Source organism: Ornithorhynchus anatinus, chromosome 4 (genome assembly GCF_004115215.2).
Source record: "Ornithorhynchus anatinus isolate Pmale09 chromosome 4, mOrnAna1.pri.v4, whole genome shotgun sequence".
NCBI classification, from domain to species: Eukaryota; Metazoa; Chordata; class Mammalia; order Monotremata; family Ornithorhynchidae; genus Ornithorhynchus; species Ornithorhynchus anatinus.
The window spans coordinates 133,170,284-133,189,908 of record NC_041731.1 but is presented as its reverse complement, the minus strand read 5'-3'; the positions used below and the strand labels follow the sequence as shown (position 1 = coordinate 133,189,908).

At 46.8% G+C, this 19,625-nt stretch overlaps 1 protein-coding gene across 2 annotated transcripts in view; it reads left to right on the top strand.

Moving 5' to 3' along the window:
* RGS12 (regulator of G protein signaling 12) overlaps positions 1-19,625 on the top strand; it is a 159,477-nt gene that overhangs the window by 47,536 nt on the left and 92,316 nt on the right. For both annotated transcript variants that reach the window (XM_029063770.2, XM_029063772.2), the window contains exon 2: positions 4,794-4,815. In XM_029063770.2, the coding sequence (XP_028919603.1) occupies positions 4,794-4,815 (22 nt within the window). The remainder of the gene's footprint in view (positions 1-4,793; positions 4,816-19,625) is intronic.

Genomic DNA, 19,625 nt, shown 5'->3' with positions numbered 1-19,625 from the left:
TTCAGAAGCAGCTTGGCTCGGTGGAAAGAGCCCGGGCTTGGGAGTCAGAGGTCATGGGTTCGAATCCCAGCTCTGCCACTTGTCAGTTGTGTGACTGTCGACGAGTCACTTCACTTCTCGGTGCCTCAGTTCCCTCAGCTGTAAAATGGGGATTAACTGTGAGCCTCATGTGGGACAGCCTGATTACCCTGTGCTTAGAACAGCGCTCTGCACATAGTAAGCGCTTAACAAATACCAACATTATTATTATTATTATTATTACGGTGCTTTCCCCCCAGAAAGCGCTCAATAAATACGATGGAAAGAATGAAGGAGTGAGCATTCCCTGCCCACAATGAGCTTACGGTCTTGAAGGTGATCTCAGAAGGGCTTTGAAGAGGGGGAGAGCAGTGGTCTGAGGAGATGAGTTCTAATCTCAACTCTGCCACTTGACTGCTGAGTGACGTTGGGCAAGTCATTTCACTTCTCTGGGCCTCAGTTTCCTCATCTGTAATAATAATAATAATGTTGGTATTTGCTAAGCACTTACTATGTGCCGAGCACTGTTCTAAGCGCTGGGGTAGACACAGGGGAATCAGGTTGTCCCACGTGGGGCTCACAATCTTAATCCCCATTTTACAGATGAGGGAACTGAGGCACCGAGAAGTTAAGTGACTTGCCCAAAGTCTGTAAAATAGGGACTAAGACCGGGAGCATCATGTGGGACAACCTGATTACCTTGTCACTACCCCATTGCAGAGAACAGTGCTTGGCACATATTCATTCATTCATTCATTCATTCATTCAATACTATTTATTGAGCGCTTACTATGTGCAGAGCACTGTACTGAGCGCTTGGAATGGACAATTCAGCAACAGTTAGAGACAATCCCTGCCCACTGATGGGCTTACAGTCTAATCGGGAGAGACAGGCAAAAACAAAAACAATAGCAATAAATAGAATCAAGGGGATGAACATCTCATTAAAACAATAGCAATAAATAGAATCAAGGGGATGTACATCTCATTAACAAAATTAATAGGGTAATAAATATATAGTGCCTAACAAATACGATTGTTGTTATTATTATTAGAGAGGTGCTGGAGGGAGAAATAAGAATGAGGCACCATCAGTAGGTTAAGAGAAGCAACGTGGCGTAGTGGCAAGAGCCCGGGCTTGGGAGTCGGATGATGTGGGTTCCAATCCTGGCTCCGCCGCTTGTCTGCTGTGTGACCTTGGGCAGAGTTCATGGGTTCGAATCCCGGCGCTGCCACTTCTCAGCTGGGTGACTGTGGGCAGGTCACTTAACTTCTCTGTGCCTCAGTTACCTCATCTGTAAAATGGGGATTAAAACTGTGAGCCCCACGTGGGACAACTTGACTCCCCTGTGTCTACCCCCGCGTTTAGAACAGTGCTCTGCACATAGTTAGCTCTTAACAAATACCACCATTATTATTATTATTATTCTCTGTGCTTCAGTTACCTCATCAGTAAAATGGGGATTAAGACTGTGAGCCACATGTGGGACATGGACTGTGTCCTACCTGATTAGCCTGTATAATAATGATAATAATAATAATAATGGTATTTTTATGTGCTTACGACGTGCCAGGCACTGTGTTAAGTGTTGGACTCCTTCACTTCTCTGGGCCTCAGTTCCCTCCTCTGTAAAATGGGGATTAAAGCTGTGAGCCACATGTGGGACATGGACTGTGCCCTACCTGATTTACCTTTAAAACAAAAATACTAATAATAATAATAATAATGATAATAAGAGTATTTTTATGTGCTTACTATGTGCCAGGCACTGTATTAAGTGTTGGATCCCTTCACTTCTCTGGGCCTCAGTTCCCTCCTCTGTAAAATGGGGATTAAAGTTGTGAGCCACATGTGGGACATGGACTGTGCCCTACCCGATTTACCTGTAAAATGAAAATAATAATAATAATAATGATAATGATAATAAGGGTATTTTTATGTGCTTTCTATGTGCCAGGCACTGTATTAAGTGTTGGGTCACTTCACTTCTCTGTGCTTCAGTTCCCTCATCTGTAAAATGGGGATTAAGACTGTGAGCCTCATGTGGGACTTGGACTGTATCCTACCTGATTAGCCTGTATAATAATAATGATAATAATAACAATGATAATAATGGTATTTTTCCACGCTTACAGTGTGTCATGCACTATATTAATAATAATAATAATAATGTTGGTATTTGTTAAACGCTTACTATGTGCCGAGCACTATTCTAAGCGCTGGGGAAGATACAGGGTCATCAGGTTGTCCCACTTGAGGCTCACGGTCTTCACCCCCATTTTACAGATGAGGTCACTGAGGCATCGAGAAGTGAAGTGACTTGCCCAAAGTCACACAACTGACAGGTGGCGGAGCTGGGATTAGAACCCATGACCTAATCCCGGCTCTGGGATTAGTATTAAGTGTTGGGTCACTTCACTTCTCTGGACCTCAGTTCCCTTCTCTGTAAAATGGGGATGGAAACTGTGAGCCCCCCGTGAGACTGTCCAACCCGATTTGCTTGTGTCTGTCCCAGTGCTTAAATCAGTGCCGGGCACAGAGTAAGCACTTGATAAATACTATTATTATGGAAAGCAGCGTCGCTCAGCGGAAAGAGCCCCGGCTTGGGCGTCAGAGGTCATTCATTCAATAGTATTTATTGAGCGCTTACTATGTGCAGAGCACTGGACTAAGCGCTCGGGATGAACAAGTCGGCAACAGATAGAGACGGTCCCTGCCGTTTGACGAGCTTACGGTCTAATCGGGGGAGACGGACGGACGAGAACGATGGCAATAAACAGAGTCGAGGGGAAGAACATCTCGTAAAAACCGATGGCGACTAAATAGAATCGAGGCGATGTACAATTCATTAACAAGATAAATAGGGTAACGAAAATATATACAGTCGAGCGGACGAGTACGGTGCCGTGGGGATGGGAAGGGAGAGGGGGAGGAGCAGAGGGAAAAGGGGAAAATGAGGGTTTAGCTGCGGAGAGGTAAAGGGGGGATGGCAGAGGGAGTAGAGGGGGAAGAGGAGCTCGGTCTGGGAACGCCTCTTGGAGGAGGTGATTTTTAAGTAAGGTTTTGAAGAGGGAAAGAGAATCAGTTTGGCAGAGGTGAGGAGGGAGGGCGTTCTAATCCCGGCTCTGCCACTTGTCAGCCGCGTGACTTTAGGTAAGCTCTGTGCCTCAGTTTCCTCATCTGTAAAATGGGGATGAAGACTGTGAGCCCCACGTGGGACAACCCGATGACCTCGTATCTACCCCAGCGCTTAGAACAGTCCTTCATTCATTCAATAGTATTTATTAAGCGCTTACTAGGTGCAGAGCACTGTACTAAGCGCTTGGAATGGACAAATCGGCAACAGATAGAGACGGTCCCTGCCCATTGACGGGCTTACAGTCCTTGGCATATAATAAGCGCTTAGCAAATACCACACATTATTATTAGGGTCTCCATTTCCGAACTCCCCCTCCGGAAGCGAGGCCTCAGAGGCTGGCCATGTTCTGCCGTGAAATATGGGGATGAGGACTGTGAGCCTCCCGTGGGACAACCTGATGACCCTGTATCTCCCCCAGCGCTTAGAACAGTGCTCTGCACATAGTAAGCGCTTAACAAATACCAACATTATCATTATTATCATGAAATGTTCCCCACCAGGCCCTCCACGGGCAAAACGGTCAGGGTCTCCCCACCCCCATCTGACAAGGGGTGGCCGGTTGGCCACCCTCAAACCCGAATCTAATAGACCGTAAGCCCGTCGAAGGGCAGGGACTGTCTCTATCTGTTACCGATTTGTACATTCCAAGCGCTTAGTACAGTGCTCTGCACATGGCTTGGGAGTCAGAGGTCATGGGTTTGAATTCCGGCTCTGCCACTCGTCAGTTGTGTGACTGTGGGCAAGTCACTTCACTTCTCTGTGCCTCAGTTCCCTCATCTGGAAAATGGGGATGAAGACTGAGAGCCTCACGTGGGACAAGCTGATTCCCCTGGATCTCCCCCAGCGCTTAGAACAGTGCTCCGCACATAGTAAGCGCTTAACAAATACCTACATTATTAGTAAGCGCTCAATAAATACTATTGAATGAATGAATCTAATAGCTATCGAACCGAGAAATAAACCCGCCTGGTTTTAAATACCTTTCCCTTTGACAAACCGGTGATGCACCGGTAAAATAGCTCTGTGATGCGGAAAGATTCCCGAAACCCAAGCGGCCTCCGGAGCGGCTCTTTCCCACGCCGAGTCTCACAGTCGGTAGCTGATGGGAAAAAAATCCCAGAGCGTCTCATTTCGCTCCTTGCAATCCTTTCGAGATGTCGGCGGACTTAAATTACACGGATTGGTATCTAGCTGTCAGAGCAGATGGGTTTTTAGGACACGCTTTCTCTCTTTTGGGCCGGGGTCGACCGGAGCTCCCTTGTAAAACGGCCCCAAGGGCCTTACGGGTTCCCAACCGGTTGGAAGCGGACGTTGCTCGCGTGCTTTCCCGGTGTGGAAGCGTTGCAATCCCGGCGCCTCGACGTCACAGCTGGCGAGGCGTGTTTTCTTTAAGAGAAAACCACCAGTCTGGGAGGAGTCCAGCAAGGCGGTCGCAGCTGCAAGGAAGCAACTGTCGACTCACTCCGTTGTAAGCCAGCCGGCGTTCTCTCCCGATACCTGGCGGGGAGCGTTGGTCTCTGAGAGGCGGTGCCCATCGCCCATCTCCCCGGCCCCTCTGTCGCGTCGATGGATTGGATTTTCCGACGGTCTGTCCTTCTGGTGGAATAACCGATGTCTTTCTTTTTTTTCTTTCAGTCGGCCACGGTCTCTGACGGTGGTAAGTACAGCTTTCTCCCCTTTGACTTGATGCGTTCCAAGGGACCGAATCAATCGGTGGTATCTATCGAGCGCTTACTGCGCGCCGAGCACTGTAGCCCGTTGTTGGACGGGGGCTGTCTCTATTTGCCGCCGAATTGTACTTTCTAAGCGCTTAGTACAGTGCTCTGCACACAGTGGGTGCTCAAGAAATACGATTGATTCATTTATTCAATAGTATTTATTGAGCGCTTACTATGCGCAGAGCACTGTACTAAGCGCTTGGAATGAAAATGAGTGAATGAATGCATGTTCTAAGCGCTTGAGGGAGAACACCACAACAGAATTAGCAGACACGTTCCCTGCCCGTTATGAGTGCTATTTGTTAAGCGCTTACTACGTGCCAAGCACTGTTCTATGCGCTGGGGGAGATTTGAGGTCATCAGGTTGTCCCACGTGGGGCTCACGGTCTTGATTCCCCTTTCTACAGATGAGGGAACTGAGGCACAGAGAAGTGAAGTGAGTTGCCCAAAGTCACCCAGCTGATAAGTGGCAGAGCTGGGATTAGACTAAACTCCCCTTTTCTTCGGCTTCCCCTCCCCATCGCCCTGACTCCTTCCCTCTGCCAATTCTCCCGTGGGCGGGACTGTTTCTAAAGCTTGGAAAGGATTTTTACCTCCTTCAGTCTCCCCACAAAGGGATTTTCTCAATTTCTCTTGGTAATTCACTGCAGAAATCCTCCCCTTTCTCACTCAACACTTCCTGAAATGTCTAGAGAAGCAGCGTGGCTCGGTGGAAAGAGCACGGGGTTTGGAGTCAGAGGACATGGGTTCGAATCCCTGCTCGGCCACTCGTCAGCTGTGTGACTTTGGGCAAGTCACTTCACTTCTCGGTGCCTCAGTGACCTCATCTGTAAAATGGGGATTAAGACCGTGAGCCCCACGTGGGACAACCTGATTCCCCTGTGTCTACCCCAGCTCTTAGAACAGTGCTCGGCACATAGTAAGCGCTTAACGAATACCAACATTATAGACTGTAAGCCCATCAAAGGGCAGGGGTTGTCTCTATCTGTTACCGATTTGTAATAATAATGTTGGTATTTGTTAAGCGCTTACTATGTGCCGAGCACTGTTTTAAGCGCTGGGGGAGATACAGGCTAATCAGGTTGTCCCACTTGAGGCTCACAGTTAATCCCCATTTTACAGATGAGGTAACTGAGGCATAGAGAAGTGAAGTGACTTGCCCACAGTCACACAGCTGACGAGTGGCAGAGCCGGGATTCGAACCCATGACCTCTGGCTCCCAAGCCCGGGCTCTTTCCACTGAAGCCACGCTGCTTCCAGCGTGCATTCCAACCGCTTAGTACAGTGCTCTGCATATAGTAGGCGCTCAATAAATACTATTGAATGAATGTTCTACCCCCTCCCTGCCCCACAGCAACTTGTGTTTATTTGTACATATTTATAATTCTATTTATATTAATGAGGTTATATATGTATGATTCTATTTATTTATACTGATACTAGTGATACCTGTTTACTTGTTTTGCGGTCTGTCTCCCCCCTTCTAGACTGATCTCGTCTCATCCCGTTGTGGGCAGGGATTGTCTCTCTTTGTTGCTGAATTGTACTGCCCAAGCGCTTAGTACAGTGCTCTGCACACAGTGAGCGCTCAATAGATACGATGGAATGAATGAATGAGTGTACAGTCTAGAGGACTGAAGTTTTGTGCTGGGATGCGGTAAACAGATCCGATGCTTTTGGTTTAGAAGGGCTCATTTTTGGTTTTCCCACCCAGTTTTTACTTCATGGAAGTCAAACGGAGCGGTTTCCATCTTTCTTCCATGGCTCAGTGGATAGAGCACCGGTCTGGGAGTCAGGAGGACCTGGGTTCCAATCCCGGCTCCTCCACTTGTCAGCTGGGTGACTTTGGACAAGTCTCTTAACTTCTCTTGAGGCAGCGTCGCTCAGTGGAAAGAGCCCGGGCTTTGGAGTCAGAGGTCATGAGTTCGAATCCCGGCTCTGCCACTTGTCAGCTGTGTGACTGTGGGCGAGTCACTTCACTTCTCTTTGCCTCAGGGACCTCATCTGTAAAACGGGGATTAAGACTGTGAGCCCCACGTGGGACAACCTGATTCCCCGGTGTCTCCCCCAGCGCTTAGAACAGTGCTCTGCACATAGTAAGCGCTTAACAAATACCAACATTATTATTCTCTGGGCCTCACTTACCTCATCCGTAAATGTGGCTCAGTGGAAAGAGCCTGGGCTTGGGAGTCAGAGATTATGGGTTCGAATCCCGGCTCTGCCGCTTGTCAGCTGTGTGACTGTGGGCAAGTCACTTCACTTATCTGGGCCTCAGTTACCTCATCTGGAAAATGAGGATAATAATAATAATAATGTTGGTATTTGCTAAGCGCTTACTATGTGCAGAGCACTGTTCTAAGCGCTGGGGTAGATACAGGGTAATCAGGTTGTCCCACGTGAGGCTCACAATCTTAATCCCCATTTTCCAGATGAGGGAACTGAGGCCCAGAGAAGTGAAGTGACTTGCCCACAGTCACACAGCTGACAAGTGGCAGAGGTGGGATTGGAACCCATGACATCTGACTCCCAAGCCCATGCTCTTTCCACTGAGCCACGCTGCTGTGAGCCTCACGTGGGACAGCATGATTCCCTGTATCTACCCCAGTGCTCTGCACCTAGTAAGCACTTAACAAATACCAACATTATTATTACGTGGGACAGGGACTGTGTCTAACCTGATTAACTTGTATTTACCCCAGCGCTTAGAACAGTACTTGGCACATGGTGAGCGCTTCACAAGTGCCAGAATTAATATTCCAACCGGACCAGATCTATGGCTTAATGACGTCAACCTGGAAAAATGGGGTAAAATCCGGCACAGTGATACAGTGATATGGTGATACGGCCTCCTCCAAGAGGCCTTCCCAGACTGAGCTCCTCTTCTCCCTCTACGCCCTCTACCGCCTCCCCTTCACCTCTCCGCAGCTTAACCCTCTTTCGCCCCCATTTCCCTCTGCTCCTCCACCTCTCCCTTCCCCTCCCCTCAGCACCGTACTCGTCCGCTCAACTGTATATATTTCCATTACCCTATTTATTTTGTCAATGAAATGTACATCGCCTCGATTCTATTTAGTCGCCATCGGTTTTTACGAGACGTCCTTCCCCTCGACTCTATCTATCGCCATCGTTCTCATCCGTCCGTCCCCCCCGATTAGACCGTGAGCCCGCCAGACGGCAGGGACCGTCTCTATCTGTTGCCGACTTGTTCATTCCAAGCGCTTAGTCCAGTGCTCTGCACATAGTAAGCGCTCAATAAATACTATTGAATGAATGAATGAATACGGTGAACTGTCTCGTCATCACCTTGGAAGCCCCTGACGCACCAAATTCGCTCGTGTTAAGGCACTTGATATTGACAAATTTGGGGTTGACAAGTTAAAACAAATCCTTTCAGCGCCTCTACCTACCAGGCCGCCTTTTTTACCGACTTGTCATGGGTGATCTCAGAGCTTTTGATAAAAAACCTGGCAATCTCCGAGGTTTGGGTGAGATCTTAATGCCGATTTAGATTTTTCTCTCTAGTGGAGAGAAGCTTCGTGCCGTGGGTCAGAGATAAACTTGTATTACCTGATTTACTCGTATCTGCCCCGCGCTTAGACCGGAACCTGGCTCGTAGGAAGCGCTCAGCAAATACCGTACAAGAGACTAGAACTTGGTGAAATATAAATTCAGCCCTTATTGCTCTGCTACTCTGCCCGGGTTTTGGTGGCTCAGTGGAAAGAGCCTGGGTTTGGGAATCATTCATTCATTCAATGGTATTTATCGAGCGCTTACTATGTGCAGAGCACTGGACTAAGCGCTTGGAATGGACAAATCGGTAACAGAGTCCCTGGCCCTTTGACGGGTTTACAGTCTAATCAGAGGTCATGGGTTCTTATCCCGGCTCCGCCACTTGTCGGCCTGTGACTTTGGGCAAGTCTCTTCACTTCTGTGCCTCACTTACCTCATCTGTAAAATGGGGAATAATGATGATGGTATTTAAGTGCTTACTATTATTATTATTACATTGGTATTTGTTAAGCACTTACTATGTGCCAAGCACTCTTCTGAGCGCTGGAGTAGATACAGGGTAATCAGGTTGTCCCACGTGGGACTCACACTTTTAATCCCCATTTGACAGATGAGGTAACTGAGGCATAGAGAAGTGAAGTGACTTGCCCAAGGTCACACAGCAGACAAGTGGCAGAGCTGGGATTAGAACCCATGTCCTCTGACTCCCAAACCCGGGCTCTTGCCACTAAGCCACGCTGCTTCTCTAGCCACGTCGCAACTATGTCGTTACTAGGTGCCAAGCACTGTCCTGCTTGGATTGAGCACCGGATTAAGCCTGTGAGCCCCACATGGGACAACTTGATTACTTTGCATCTACCCCAGCACTTAAAACGGTGCTTGGCACATAGTAAGCGCTTAACAAATACCATAGTAATAATAATAATAGTGCCCCTTGATTCTATTTATTGCTATTGTTTTAATGAGATGTACATCCCCTTGATTCTGTTTATTGCTATTGTTTTAATGAGATGCACATCCCCTTGATTCTATTTATTGCTATAGTTTTTGTCTGTCTCCCCCGATTTGACTGTTATCATTTATTATAATAATAATATTATAAGTATTAGTATTTATTGTGGAAATGTAACCGGACTGTGTTTTACGCCAGGGTTCTGTTCATTTAGCTGGGACCCCTCTCGACTGTAAACTCGTTGTAGACAGGGAACGTGTCTGTTTATTGTCCTATTGTCCTGTCCCAAGCGCTTAAGCACAGTGCTCGGCACACAGTAAGCACTCAGTAAATACGATGGAATGGATGGATGACCACTGATGATGATGATGATGATGGCATTTGTTAAGCGCTTACAATGTGCCAAGCACTGTTCTAAGCGCTGGGATAGATATAAGGTAATCAGGTTGTCCCACTTTGGGCGCACAGTCTTCATCCCCATTTTATAGATGAGGGAACTGAGGCCCAGAGAAGTGAAGTGACTTGCCCAAAGTCACAGAGCGGATGAGTGACGGAGTCGGGATGGGAACCCACGACCTCTGACTCCCAAGCCCGGGCTCTTTCCACTGAGCCGCGCTGCTTCTCTTGACGGGACGTATCCTTCAGCAACAGCTGGAGTCAACATTCCTTTCGATTTAGGAAAGATCTGTCTCTGCTTCGATGAGCTTTGTCCGACTTCTGTCTGGCCTGGTTTCTGTGGAGGGATGAGTCAGAGAGTTTGGTTTACCCTGTGCCGAGCACTGTGCCGAGCACTTGGGAGTCAGAGGTCATGCGTGCGAATCCCAGCTCTGCCACTTGTCCGCTGTGGGACTGTGGGCAAGTCGCTTCACTTCTCTGGGCCTCAGTTACCTCATCTGTAAAATGGGGATTAACTGTGAGCCTCACATGGGACAACCTGATTACCCTGTATCTCCCCCAGCGCTTAGAACAGTGCTCTGCACATAGTAAGAGCTTAACAAATACCAACTTTTATTATTATTATAAATCAGATCCAAAGGTTCGTTGGTTCTCTGATCCGGACGTGTGAAAAGCGGGCCTCATTAGGTATTTTAAGAGAAAATTAGGACTTGGGCCACGGGAGGAGGTAGCCAGGTGCCTGACTTCTCGATTGTATTCCTGGCCAGGAGGAACAGGGTCTTAGCTTTTCCCAACCACCTTTTCTCTCCTAGCCCCACTAATAATATTAATGATGGTCTTTGTTAAGCACTTAATATGTGCCAAGCAGTGTTCTAAGCACTGGGGTAAATACAAGGTCATCAGGTTGTCCCTTGTGGGGCTCACAGTCTCAATCCCCGTTTTACAGATGAGGGAACTGAGGCCCACAGAAGTGAAGTGACTTGCCCAAGGTCATCCAGCAGACAAGTGACGGAGCCGGGATTAGAACCCACGACCTCTGACTCCCAAGCCTATGCTCTTGCCACTAGGCCAGGCCGCTAATATTTTTGAAATTACCGTATCCCCATAAAGAGACTCCAATGCACACGTATTTCCTTGAAGAGCCGCGTGGCCTAGCGGAAAGAGCCCGGGCCTGGGAGTCGGACGACCTGGGTTCGAATGCCAGCTCTGCCACCTGTCTGCTGGGTGGCCTTGGGCAAGTCAGTTAACTTTTTTGTGTCTCATTTACCTCATTTATAAAATGTCGATTCGGTACGTGCTTAGAAGAGTGACTTTCATTCATTCGATAGTATTTATTGAGCGCTTACTATGTGCAGAGCACTGTACTAAACGCTTGGAATGGACAATTCGGTAACAGATAGAGACAGTCCCTGCCGTCTGACGGGCTCACGGTCTAATCGGGGGAGACGGACCGACAAGAACAATGGCAATAAATAGAATCGAGGGGAAGAACATCTCATTAAAACAATAGCAAATAAATAATTCTGTGCCTCAGTTACCTCATCTGTAAAATGGGGATTAATAATAATAATAATAACAATAATAATAATGATGGTATTTGTTAAGCACTTACTATCATTATTATTATGGCATTTGTTTGGGTTTGGGTGAGATCTTAATACCGATTAGATTTTTCTCTCTAGTGGAGAGAAGCTTCGTACCGTGGGTCAGAGATAAACTTGTATTACCTGATTTACTCGTACCTACCCCGCGCTTAGACCGGAACCTGGCTCGTAGGAAGCGCTCAACAAATACCGTACAAGAGACTAGAACTTGGTGAAATATCAATTTAGCAAGTGCTCAATAAAGTGCTCAAAAGCAAGTGCTCAATAAATACAGCTGAATGAATGAATATCTGTTTCTCCTCCTATTTAGATTGTGAGCCCTGTGTGGGACAGGGACTGTGTCTGACCTGGTTATCTTGTATCTTTCCCAGCGCTTAGAGCAGTGCTCGACACGTAGTAAGCGCCGACATGTAGTGAGTGGTCAACAAATAAAACAGTCGTCGTTACTATTAAATATTTCTGATTTGATCTGGGAAAGGCGGCTTAAATTGGGGGAATATTATTTGGTCAATAAATCAGTATTTTTTCATTCATTCATTCAATCGTATTTATTGAGCGCTTACTGTGCGCAGGGCACTTTACTAAGCGCTTGGAAAGTGCAGTTCGGCAATAAATAGAGACAATCTCTACCTGACAGTGGGCTCACAGTCTGGAAAGGGGGAGACAGGTAACAAAACAAGTAGACAGGCATCGATATAAATAGAATTGTAGATGTTTGCACCTCATTAATAAAATAAATGGAATAATAAAATGTACATATATACACGAGTGCTGGGGGCGGGGAGGTCTTACTGTGTGCAGAGCACTGTCCTAAGCTCTTGGGAGAGTACGGTGAAACAGAGTTGATAGGCATGTTCTCTATCCAGAAGGAACTTCCAGTCTAAGAGAAGCAGCGTGGCTCAGTGGAAAGAGCACGGGCTTGGGAGTCAGAGGTCATGAGTTCGAATCCCGGCTCTGCCACTCGTTAGCTGTGTTACTGTGGGCAAGGCACTTAACTTCTCTATCCCTCAGTTACCTCATCTGTAAAATGGGGATTAACTGTGAGCCTCTCGTAGGACAACCTGATGACCCTGTATCTACCCCAGCGCTTAGAACAGTGCTCGGCACATAGTAAGCGCTTAACAAATACCAACATTATTATATTAAATAATAATTATGGATTAATTCAGTTGTATTTACTGAGCGCTTACTGTGTGCAGAGCACTGTACTAAGCGCTTGGGAGAGGACAATAAAACAATAAGCAGACACATTCTCTGCCCACAGTGAGCTTACAGTCTGGAGGGGGGGGATCTGTACATAAATGCTGTAGGGCTGAGGGTGGGGTGAATATCAAGTTGTTTTTTTTTATGGTGTCTTTTGGGCGCTTTCTATGTGCCAGGCACTGTATTAAGCACTGGTGTAGATACAGATTAATGAGGTTGGATACTGTCCCTATCGCACATAGGGCTCCCCGTTTTACAGAAGAGATAGTTGAGGCGCAGAGAAGTGAAGTGACTTGCTCAAGGTCACACAGCAGACAAGTGGTCAAGCCGGGCTTCGAACCCAGGTCTTCTGACTCCCAGGCTCACGCACTAGCCACTAGGCCACGGTTGAAGGGTACAAATCCAAGAGGAAGGGTAATGCGGAAGGGAGAGGGAGTAGGGGAAATGAAGGCTTAGTCAGGGAAGGCCTCTTGGAGGAGGTGGGATTTTTAATAAGTCTGGGAAGGTGGGCAGAGTCATCGCCTGTCTGATATGAAGCGGGGAGGGCGTTCCAGGCCAGAGGGAGGATGTGGTCAGAGAAGCAGCGTGGCTCAGTGGAAAGAGCCCGGGCTTGGGAGTCAGAGGTCATGGGTTCGAATCCCAGCTCTGCCACTTGTCAGCTGTGTCACTGTGGGCAGGTCACTTAACTTCTCTGTGCCTCAGTTACCTCATCTGTAAAATGGGGATTGACTGTGAGCCTCCCGTGGGACAACCTGATGACCCTGTATCTCCCCCAGCGCTGAGAACAGTGCTCGGCACATAGTAAGCGCTTAACAAATACCAACTTTTGTTATTATTATTATGTGGGCGAGGGGTCGGCGAGGAGATAGACGAGATCGAATTTCAGTGACTACGTCGACATTGGAGGAGCAACGCGTATGACCTGGGTAGTAGGAAATCTGAGAAGCAGCGTAGCCTATTGACATGAGCCTGGGCTTGGGAGTCAGAGGCTGTGAGTTCTAATCCCGGCTCCGCCCCTTGTCCGCTGTGTAGTCATGGGCAAGTCACTTCACTTCTCTGTGCCTCAGTGACCTCATCTGTAAAATGGGGATGAAGACTGTGAGCCACACCCTGATTAGCTAGGAGTCAGAGGTCATGGGTTCTAATCCCGGCTTCACCCCTTGTCAGCTGTCTGACTTTGGGCAAGTCACTTCATTTCTCTGGGCCTCAGTTCCCTCATCTGTAAAACGGGGATGAAGACTGAGCCTCACGTGGGACAACCTGATTACCCTGCGCTTAGAACAGTGGTCAGCACATAGTAAGCGCTTAATACCCAACATTGTATCTACCCCAGCGCTTAGAACAGTGCTTGACACATAGTAAGCGCTTAACAAATACCTTCCTATTATTAATTATGAAATCAATGAGGTAAAATAGGAGGGGAAAGCTGATCGAGTGCTTTAAAGACAATGATAATGACTTTCTCTTTCAAGTGGAGGGGGATGAGAACGTGGAGATGTGGGATGAACATTTTTTTTTAGCCAAGTGATCCAGGCAGCAGAGTGAAGTACGGATGAAGTGGACAGAGAGACAGGAAATCAGGGAGGAGGCTGATGCCGGAGTCAAAGTGGGATGGGAGAAGTGCTTAAATTAAAGTAGGAGCAGTTTGGATGGAAAGGAGAGGGCAGATTTTAGTGATGTCGGGAAGGCAGAACTGACAGGACGTGGTGACGGATGAAACGAATATATGGGTTGAAAGGGAGAGATCAGTTGAGGATAATGCCAAGGTCAAGGGCTTGCTCATTCATTCATATTTATTGAGCGCTTACTGTGTGCAGAGCAGTGTACTAAGTGCTTGGAATGTACAATTCGGCAACAGATTGAGACAATCCCTGCCCAACGATGGGCTCACAGTCTAGAATGGGGAGACAGACAACAAAACAAGTAGACAGGCAGCAATAGCATCAAAATAGGTGAACAGAATTATAGATATAGTCACATCATTCACAAAATGAATAGAATAATTAATATGTACAAATATACACAAGTGCTGTGGGGAGGGGAAGGGGGAAGAGCAGAGGGAGGGAGTCGGGGGAATGGGGAGGGGAGGAAGGGCAGAGGGAAAGGGCAGGCTCAGTCTGGAAGGCCTCCTGGAGGAGGTAAACTTGTGAGACAGGAGGGAAATGGTGCCGTCTGCAGTGATGGGAAAGTCGGGAGGAGGACAGGGTTTAGGTGGAAAGATGAGGAGTTCTGTTTTGGAAATAATAATAATTATGGTATTTGTGAAGCTCTTACTCTTAGTCAAGCACTGGGGCAGACAAAAGTTAGTCAGGTTGGACACAGTCCCTCTCCCAAATGAGGCTCACGGTCTAAGTAGGAGGGAGAACGGGAATTTCATCCCCATTTTATAGGTGAGGAGTCGAGTTTTCTCAGTTTCCTCGGGCCCGGAGAAGTTAAGTGATTTACCCAGGGTCTCACAGCAGGCAAGTGGCCGAGCTAGGATTAGAACCCAGACCCTCTGACTCCCAGGCCCGTGTGGTGTTGTCGGTAAGCCACAGTATTGATGTGTTAAGTTTAAGGTGCCAGTAGGATATTCAAGTAGAGAAGGAATATACAGAGAGTGTGCTTTGAGTAGTTAGATCTCTAATTACACAACTGTTCAAATCCAAAGCCGAGTTTGGTTCTACCCAACAATTGGCATGTTTTTGATTTGTGTTTTTCACTAAAATCATTTGTTTTGTTGACAGTTATAACTGGCTTTTATCCAAGAGCCGGGAGTTTGACCTGTAACCTTCTCAATGATGAACATGTTTTATATTCCCAATAAGCGATAGATTAGTGTTGATTGTGGGCAAAGTGGTAGTCTGTTTTTCACAGTGTGGTTTACCAGTGCTATTTATTCATTACCCTATTTATTTTGTTAATGAGATGTACATCACCTTGATTCTATTTATTGCTATTGTTTTAATGAGATGTTCATCCCCTCGATTCTATTTATTGCTATTCTTGTCTATCCGTCTCCCCCGATTAGACCGTGAGCCCCTCAAAGGGCAGGGGCTGTCTCTATCTGTTACCCATTTGTACTTTCCAAGTGCTTAGTACAGTGCTCTGCCCATAGTAAGCGCTCAATAAATACTATTGAATGAATGAATTTATTGAGCACCTACTGTCCGCAGAGTACTCTACTGAGCACCCGGAAGAGTACAGGACCGTCTTGATTTCTGCCCTCAAGAACTTTACAATCTAGAGGCAAATTCAGACACTGAAGTGAAACAAAGCTAATTTACAATATTTAAAGTTTGGGTTAATCACACACTGGGTGCAGAGCCCCAAGGAGAACACAAAAAAGAAGTAAATTATTTTACCCTTGTCCCATTTTTCACTGAAGAAAGCTATAATTTCTTCATTTGATTTGTAAATTTAGACATCCATTTAATTGTCAAGCCACAGATAAGGCCTTTCTAATGAATGGGAAGGACATAGAGTGTGTACACTTATATACGGACATATTTCTGAGTCTCATCTCGGAAAGCTTCCCTCTAATAATGAAATAGTTCATTGGGAGTTTCATTCTGATGTTCTGTGTTCTTTTTTTTTTTGATGTTTTTTAAGAGCTTACTATGTGTCAAGCACGCTCTAAACTCTAGAGCAGATACAAACTAGTCTGCTGTGTGGCCTTGGGCAACTCTTTTCACTTTTCTGGGACTCAGTTCCCTCATACATAAAATGGGCATTAAAGCTATGAGCCCCGTGTGGGACAGGGATGTGCCCTACCCAATTTGCTTGTATCCACATCAGCGCTTAGTACACTGCCTGGCACATAGTATGCACTTGGCAAATGCCATTATGATTATCATTGTTACAAATCAATTAGTTTGGATACCATTCCTGTCCCTCGTGGGGCTTACAGTCAAAGTCTTTTAAAAGAGACAAAATGCTTACCCGTCAATCTTTTTTTTAATGAGTGAATAATAACAATGACATTTAATAATGATAGTATTTGTTAAGCATTTACTATGTGCTGAACACTGTTCTGAATGCGGGGATAGATACAAAGTTATCATGTTGTCCCACGTGGGCCTCCCAGTCTTGATCCCTATTTTCCAGATGAGGTAACTGAGGCCCAGAGAAGTGAAGGGACTTGCCCAAAGTGACCCAGCTGACAAGTATTAATGATGTGTCTATATCTATAATTCTATTTATTCATACATTCATTCAATGGTATTTATTGAGCGCTTACTTTGTGCAGAGCACTGTACTAAGCGCTTGGAATGGACAGATCGGTAACAGATAGAGACGGTCCCTGCCCTTTGACGGGCGTGATGGTATTGATGCCTGACTACTTGTTGTTGTCTGTCTCCCCCTTTTAGGCCGTGAGCCCGTCGTTGGGCAGGGATGGTCTCTATCTGTTGCCAAATTGTATATTCCAAGTGCTTAGTACAGTGCTGTGCACCCACTAAGTGCTCAATCAATACAATCGAATGAATGAAAGGTGACGGAGCCGGGATTAGGACCCGCGACCTCTGACTGCCAAGCCCGGGCTCTTTCCACGGAGCCACGCTGCTTCTCTGTGAAGCGAAGCGACTCTGTCATCAGGATTGAAAATGGAAAAATTCGGCGGGCGACTCGGAGGCCTTTCCGGGTGGATCTTCCGTCTCCTCACCCTCTTCCCCGCCTACTGCCATCTTAACGCCTCTCTGCCGCCCCTTGGACTTGAATCTTCTCCCACTAAGGGCCTGGGAGCTCCCCACTACCTCTTCCGTAGCACTTGAGAATAGATCTTTAAACTCAGGACCTGTAATTTATTTTAGGGAAGTCCCCCCCGCCACAAACCCTAAGCTCCTTGAGAGCAAAGGTGCCGCCTATCACTGCTTCTGTAATAATAATAATTCTATTTTTCACTCATTCATAGGAGTAAGCAGCGTGGCTCAGTGGAAAGAGTCGGGGCTTGGGAGCCAGAGGTCATGGGTTCGAATCCCAGCTCTGCCACCTGTCAGCTGTGTGACTGTGGGCAAGTCACTTCACTTCTCTGGGCCTCAGTTCCCTCCTCTTTAAAATGGGGATGAAGACTGGGAGCCTCACGTGGGACAACCTGATTACCCTGTATCTACCCCAGCGCTTAGAACAGTGCTGTGCACATAGTAAGCGCTTAACAAATACCAACATTATTATTAATTCACTCCTTTGATCATATTTATCAAGCGCTTCCTGTGTGCAGAGCCCTGTAATAATAATAATGGTGGTATTTGTTAAGTGCTTACTATGTGCAAAGCACTGTTCTAAGCGCTGGGGAGATAAAAGGTGATCAGGTTGTCCCACGTGGGGCTCACAGTTTTAAATCTCCATTTTCCAGATGAGGCCACTGAGGCACAGAGAAGGGAAGTGACTTGCCCAAAGTCACACAGCTGGCAAGCGACAGGGCCGGGATTAGAACCCGTGACTTCTGACTCCCAAGCCCAGACTCTTTCCACTGAGCCACGCTGCTTCTCGCTGCTGTACTAAAAGCTTGGGAATGTACAACCGAACATTAAACAGACACATTCCCTGTCCACGTGCTTAATCTGTGGCAAGCATTGTACTAAACACTAGGGTAGATACAGGATGATCAGATTGGACACTGTCCCCTTTGGGGTTAATAGTCATGGGTCATGGGTTCTGATCCCGGCTACACCACTAGTTTGCTGTGTGGCCTTGGGCAAGTCACTTCACTTCTCTGGGCCTCGGTTACTTCATCTGTAAAATGGGATTGAGACTGTGGGCCCCACGTGGGACAGGGACCGCGTCCAACGCCATTAGCCTGGATCCACCTCAGTGCTTCGTACAGTGCCTGGCACATAGTAAACCCTTAACAAACACCATTATTATTATTATTATTATTATTATTATTATTAAGGAGTCAGTTGTATTTACTTAGCGTTTACTGTGGGCAGAGGACTGTACTAAACGCTTGGGAGAGGACAATACCACAATTAACAGACACATATTCCCCGCCCACCAGCAGCTCACAGTCTAGAGGAGGAGAACAGTCTAGTGTGGGGATCAGGCACTGAATCCCCATTTTACAGATGAGGAAACTGAAACCCCAGAGAAGTTCAGTGACTTGCCTAAGGTCACACAGAAGACAGATGGCACCGAGACTCTCCCGAGGGCTTCGGACAGTGCTCTGCACAGAGTAGACGCTCAGTAAATACCGGTGATGGATTGATTGGTGACCTCGTGCCCAAATTCAACCATTGGAAGAGACATTTTTTGAACTTTGCCTCTATTTCTCTTTCACTGGGGAGTTTCCAGGGTTTTTATTAAAACACGGACAGGCGGCAGAGGAATTCCAGCCCCGGTCTATGGGTGGAATCCTTTGGCAGACTGAGCCACTTCTTTTATCCCCAGAAAGCCTGCCTGGCTTTCTTTAAATTTTCCCAGCTACTCCTTCTCAATCAATCAATCCTATTGATTGAGTGCTTTTTATAATGATAATAATAATTAATAATAATAATAATAGTGGTATTTGTTAAGCTCTTACTATATGCCAGGACTGTACTAAATGCTAGGGTGGATTCAAGCAAATTAGATCGGACACAGTCTCTGTCCCACGTGGGGCTCACGGTCTTAATCCCCATTTTACAGATGAGGTAGCTGAGGCACAAAGAATTAAAATAATAATGATGGCATTTTTTAAATCCTTACTGTGTGCCAGGCACTGTTCTAAGCGCTGGGGTAGATACAAGGTCATCATCTTGTCCCACGTGGGACTCACAGTCTTAATCCCCATTTTCATTCATTCGTTCAGTAGTATTTATTGAGCGCTTACTATGTGCAGAGCACTGTACTAAGCACTTGGAATGTACAAATCGGTAACAGATAGAGACAGTCCCTGCCCTTTGACGGGCTTACGGTCTAAACGAGGGAGACGGACAGACAAAAACAATGGCAATAAATAGAATAGAATTAACAAAATAAATAGGGTAATGAAGATATATACAGTTGAGCGAATGAGTACAGTGCTGAGGGGAGGGGAAGGGAGAAGGGGAGGAACAGAGGGAAAGGGGGGAGAAGAGGGTTTAGCTGCGAGAGGTGAAGGGGGGATAGAGGGAGCAGAGGGAAAAGG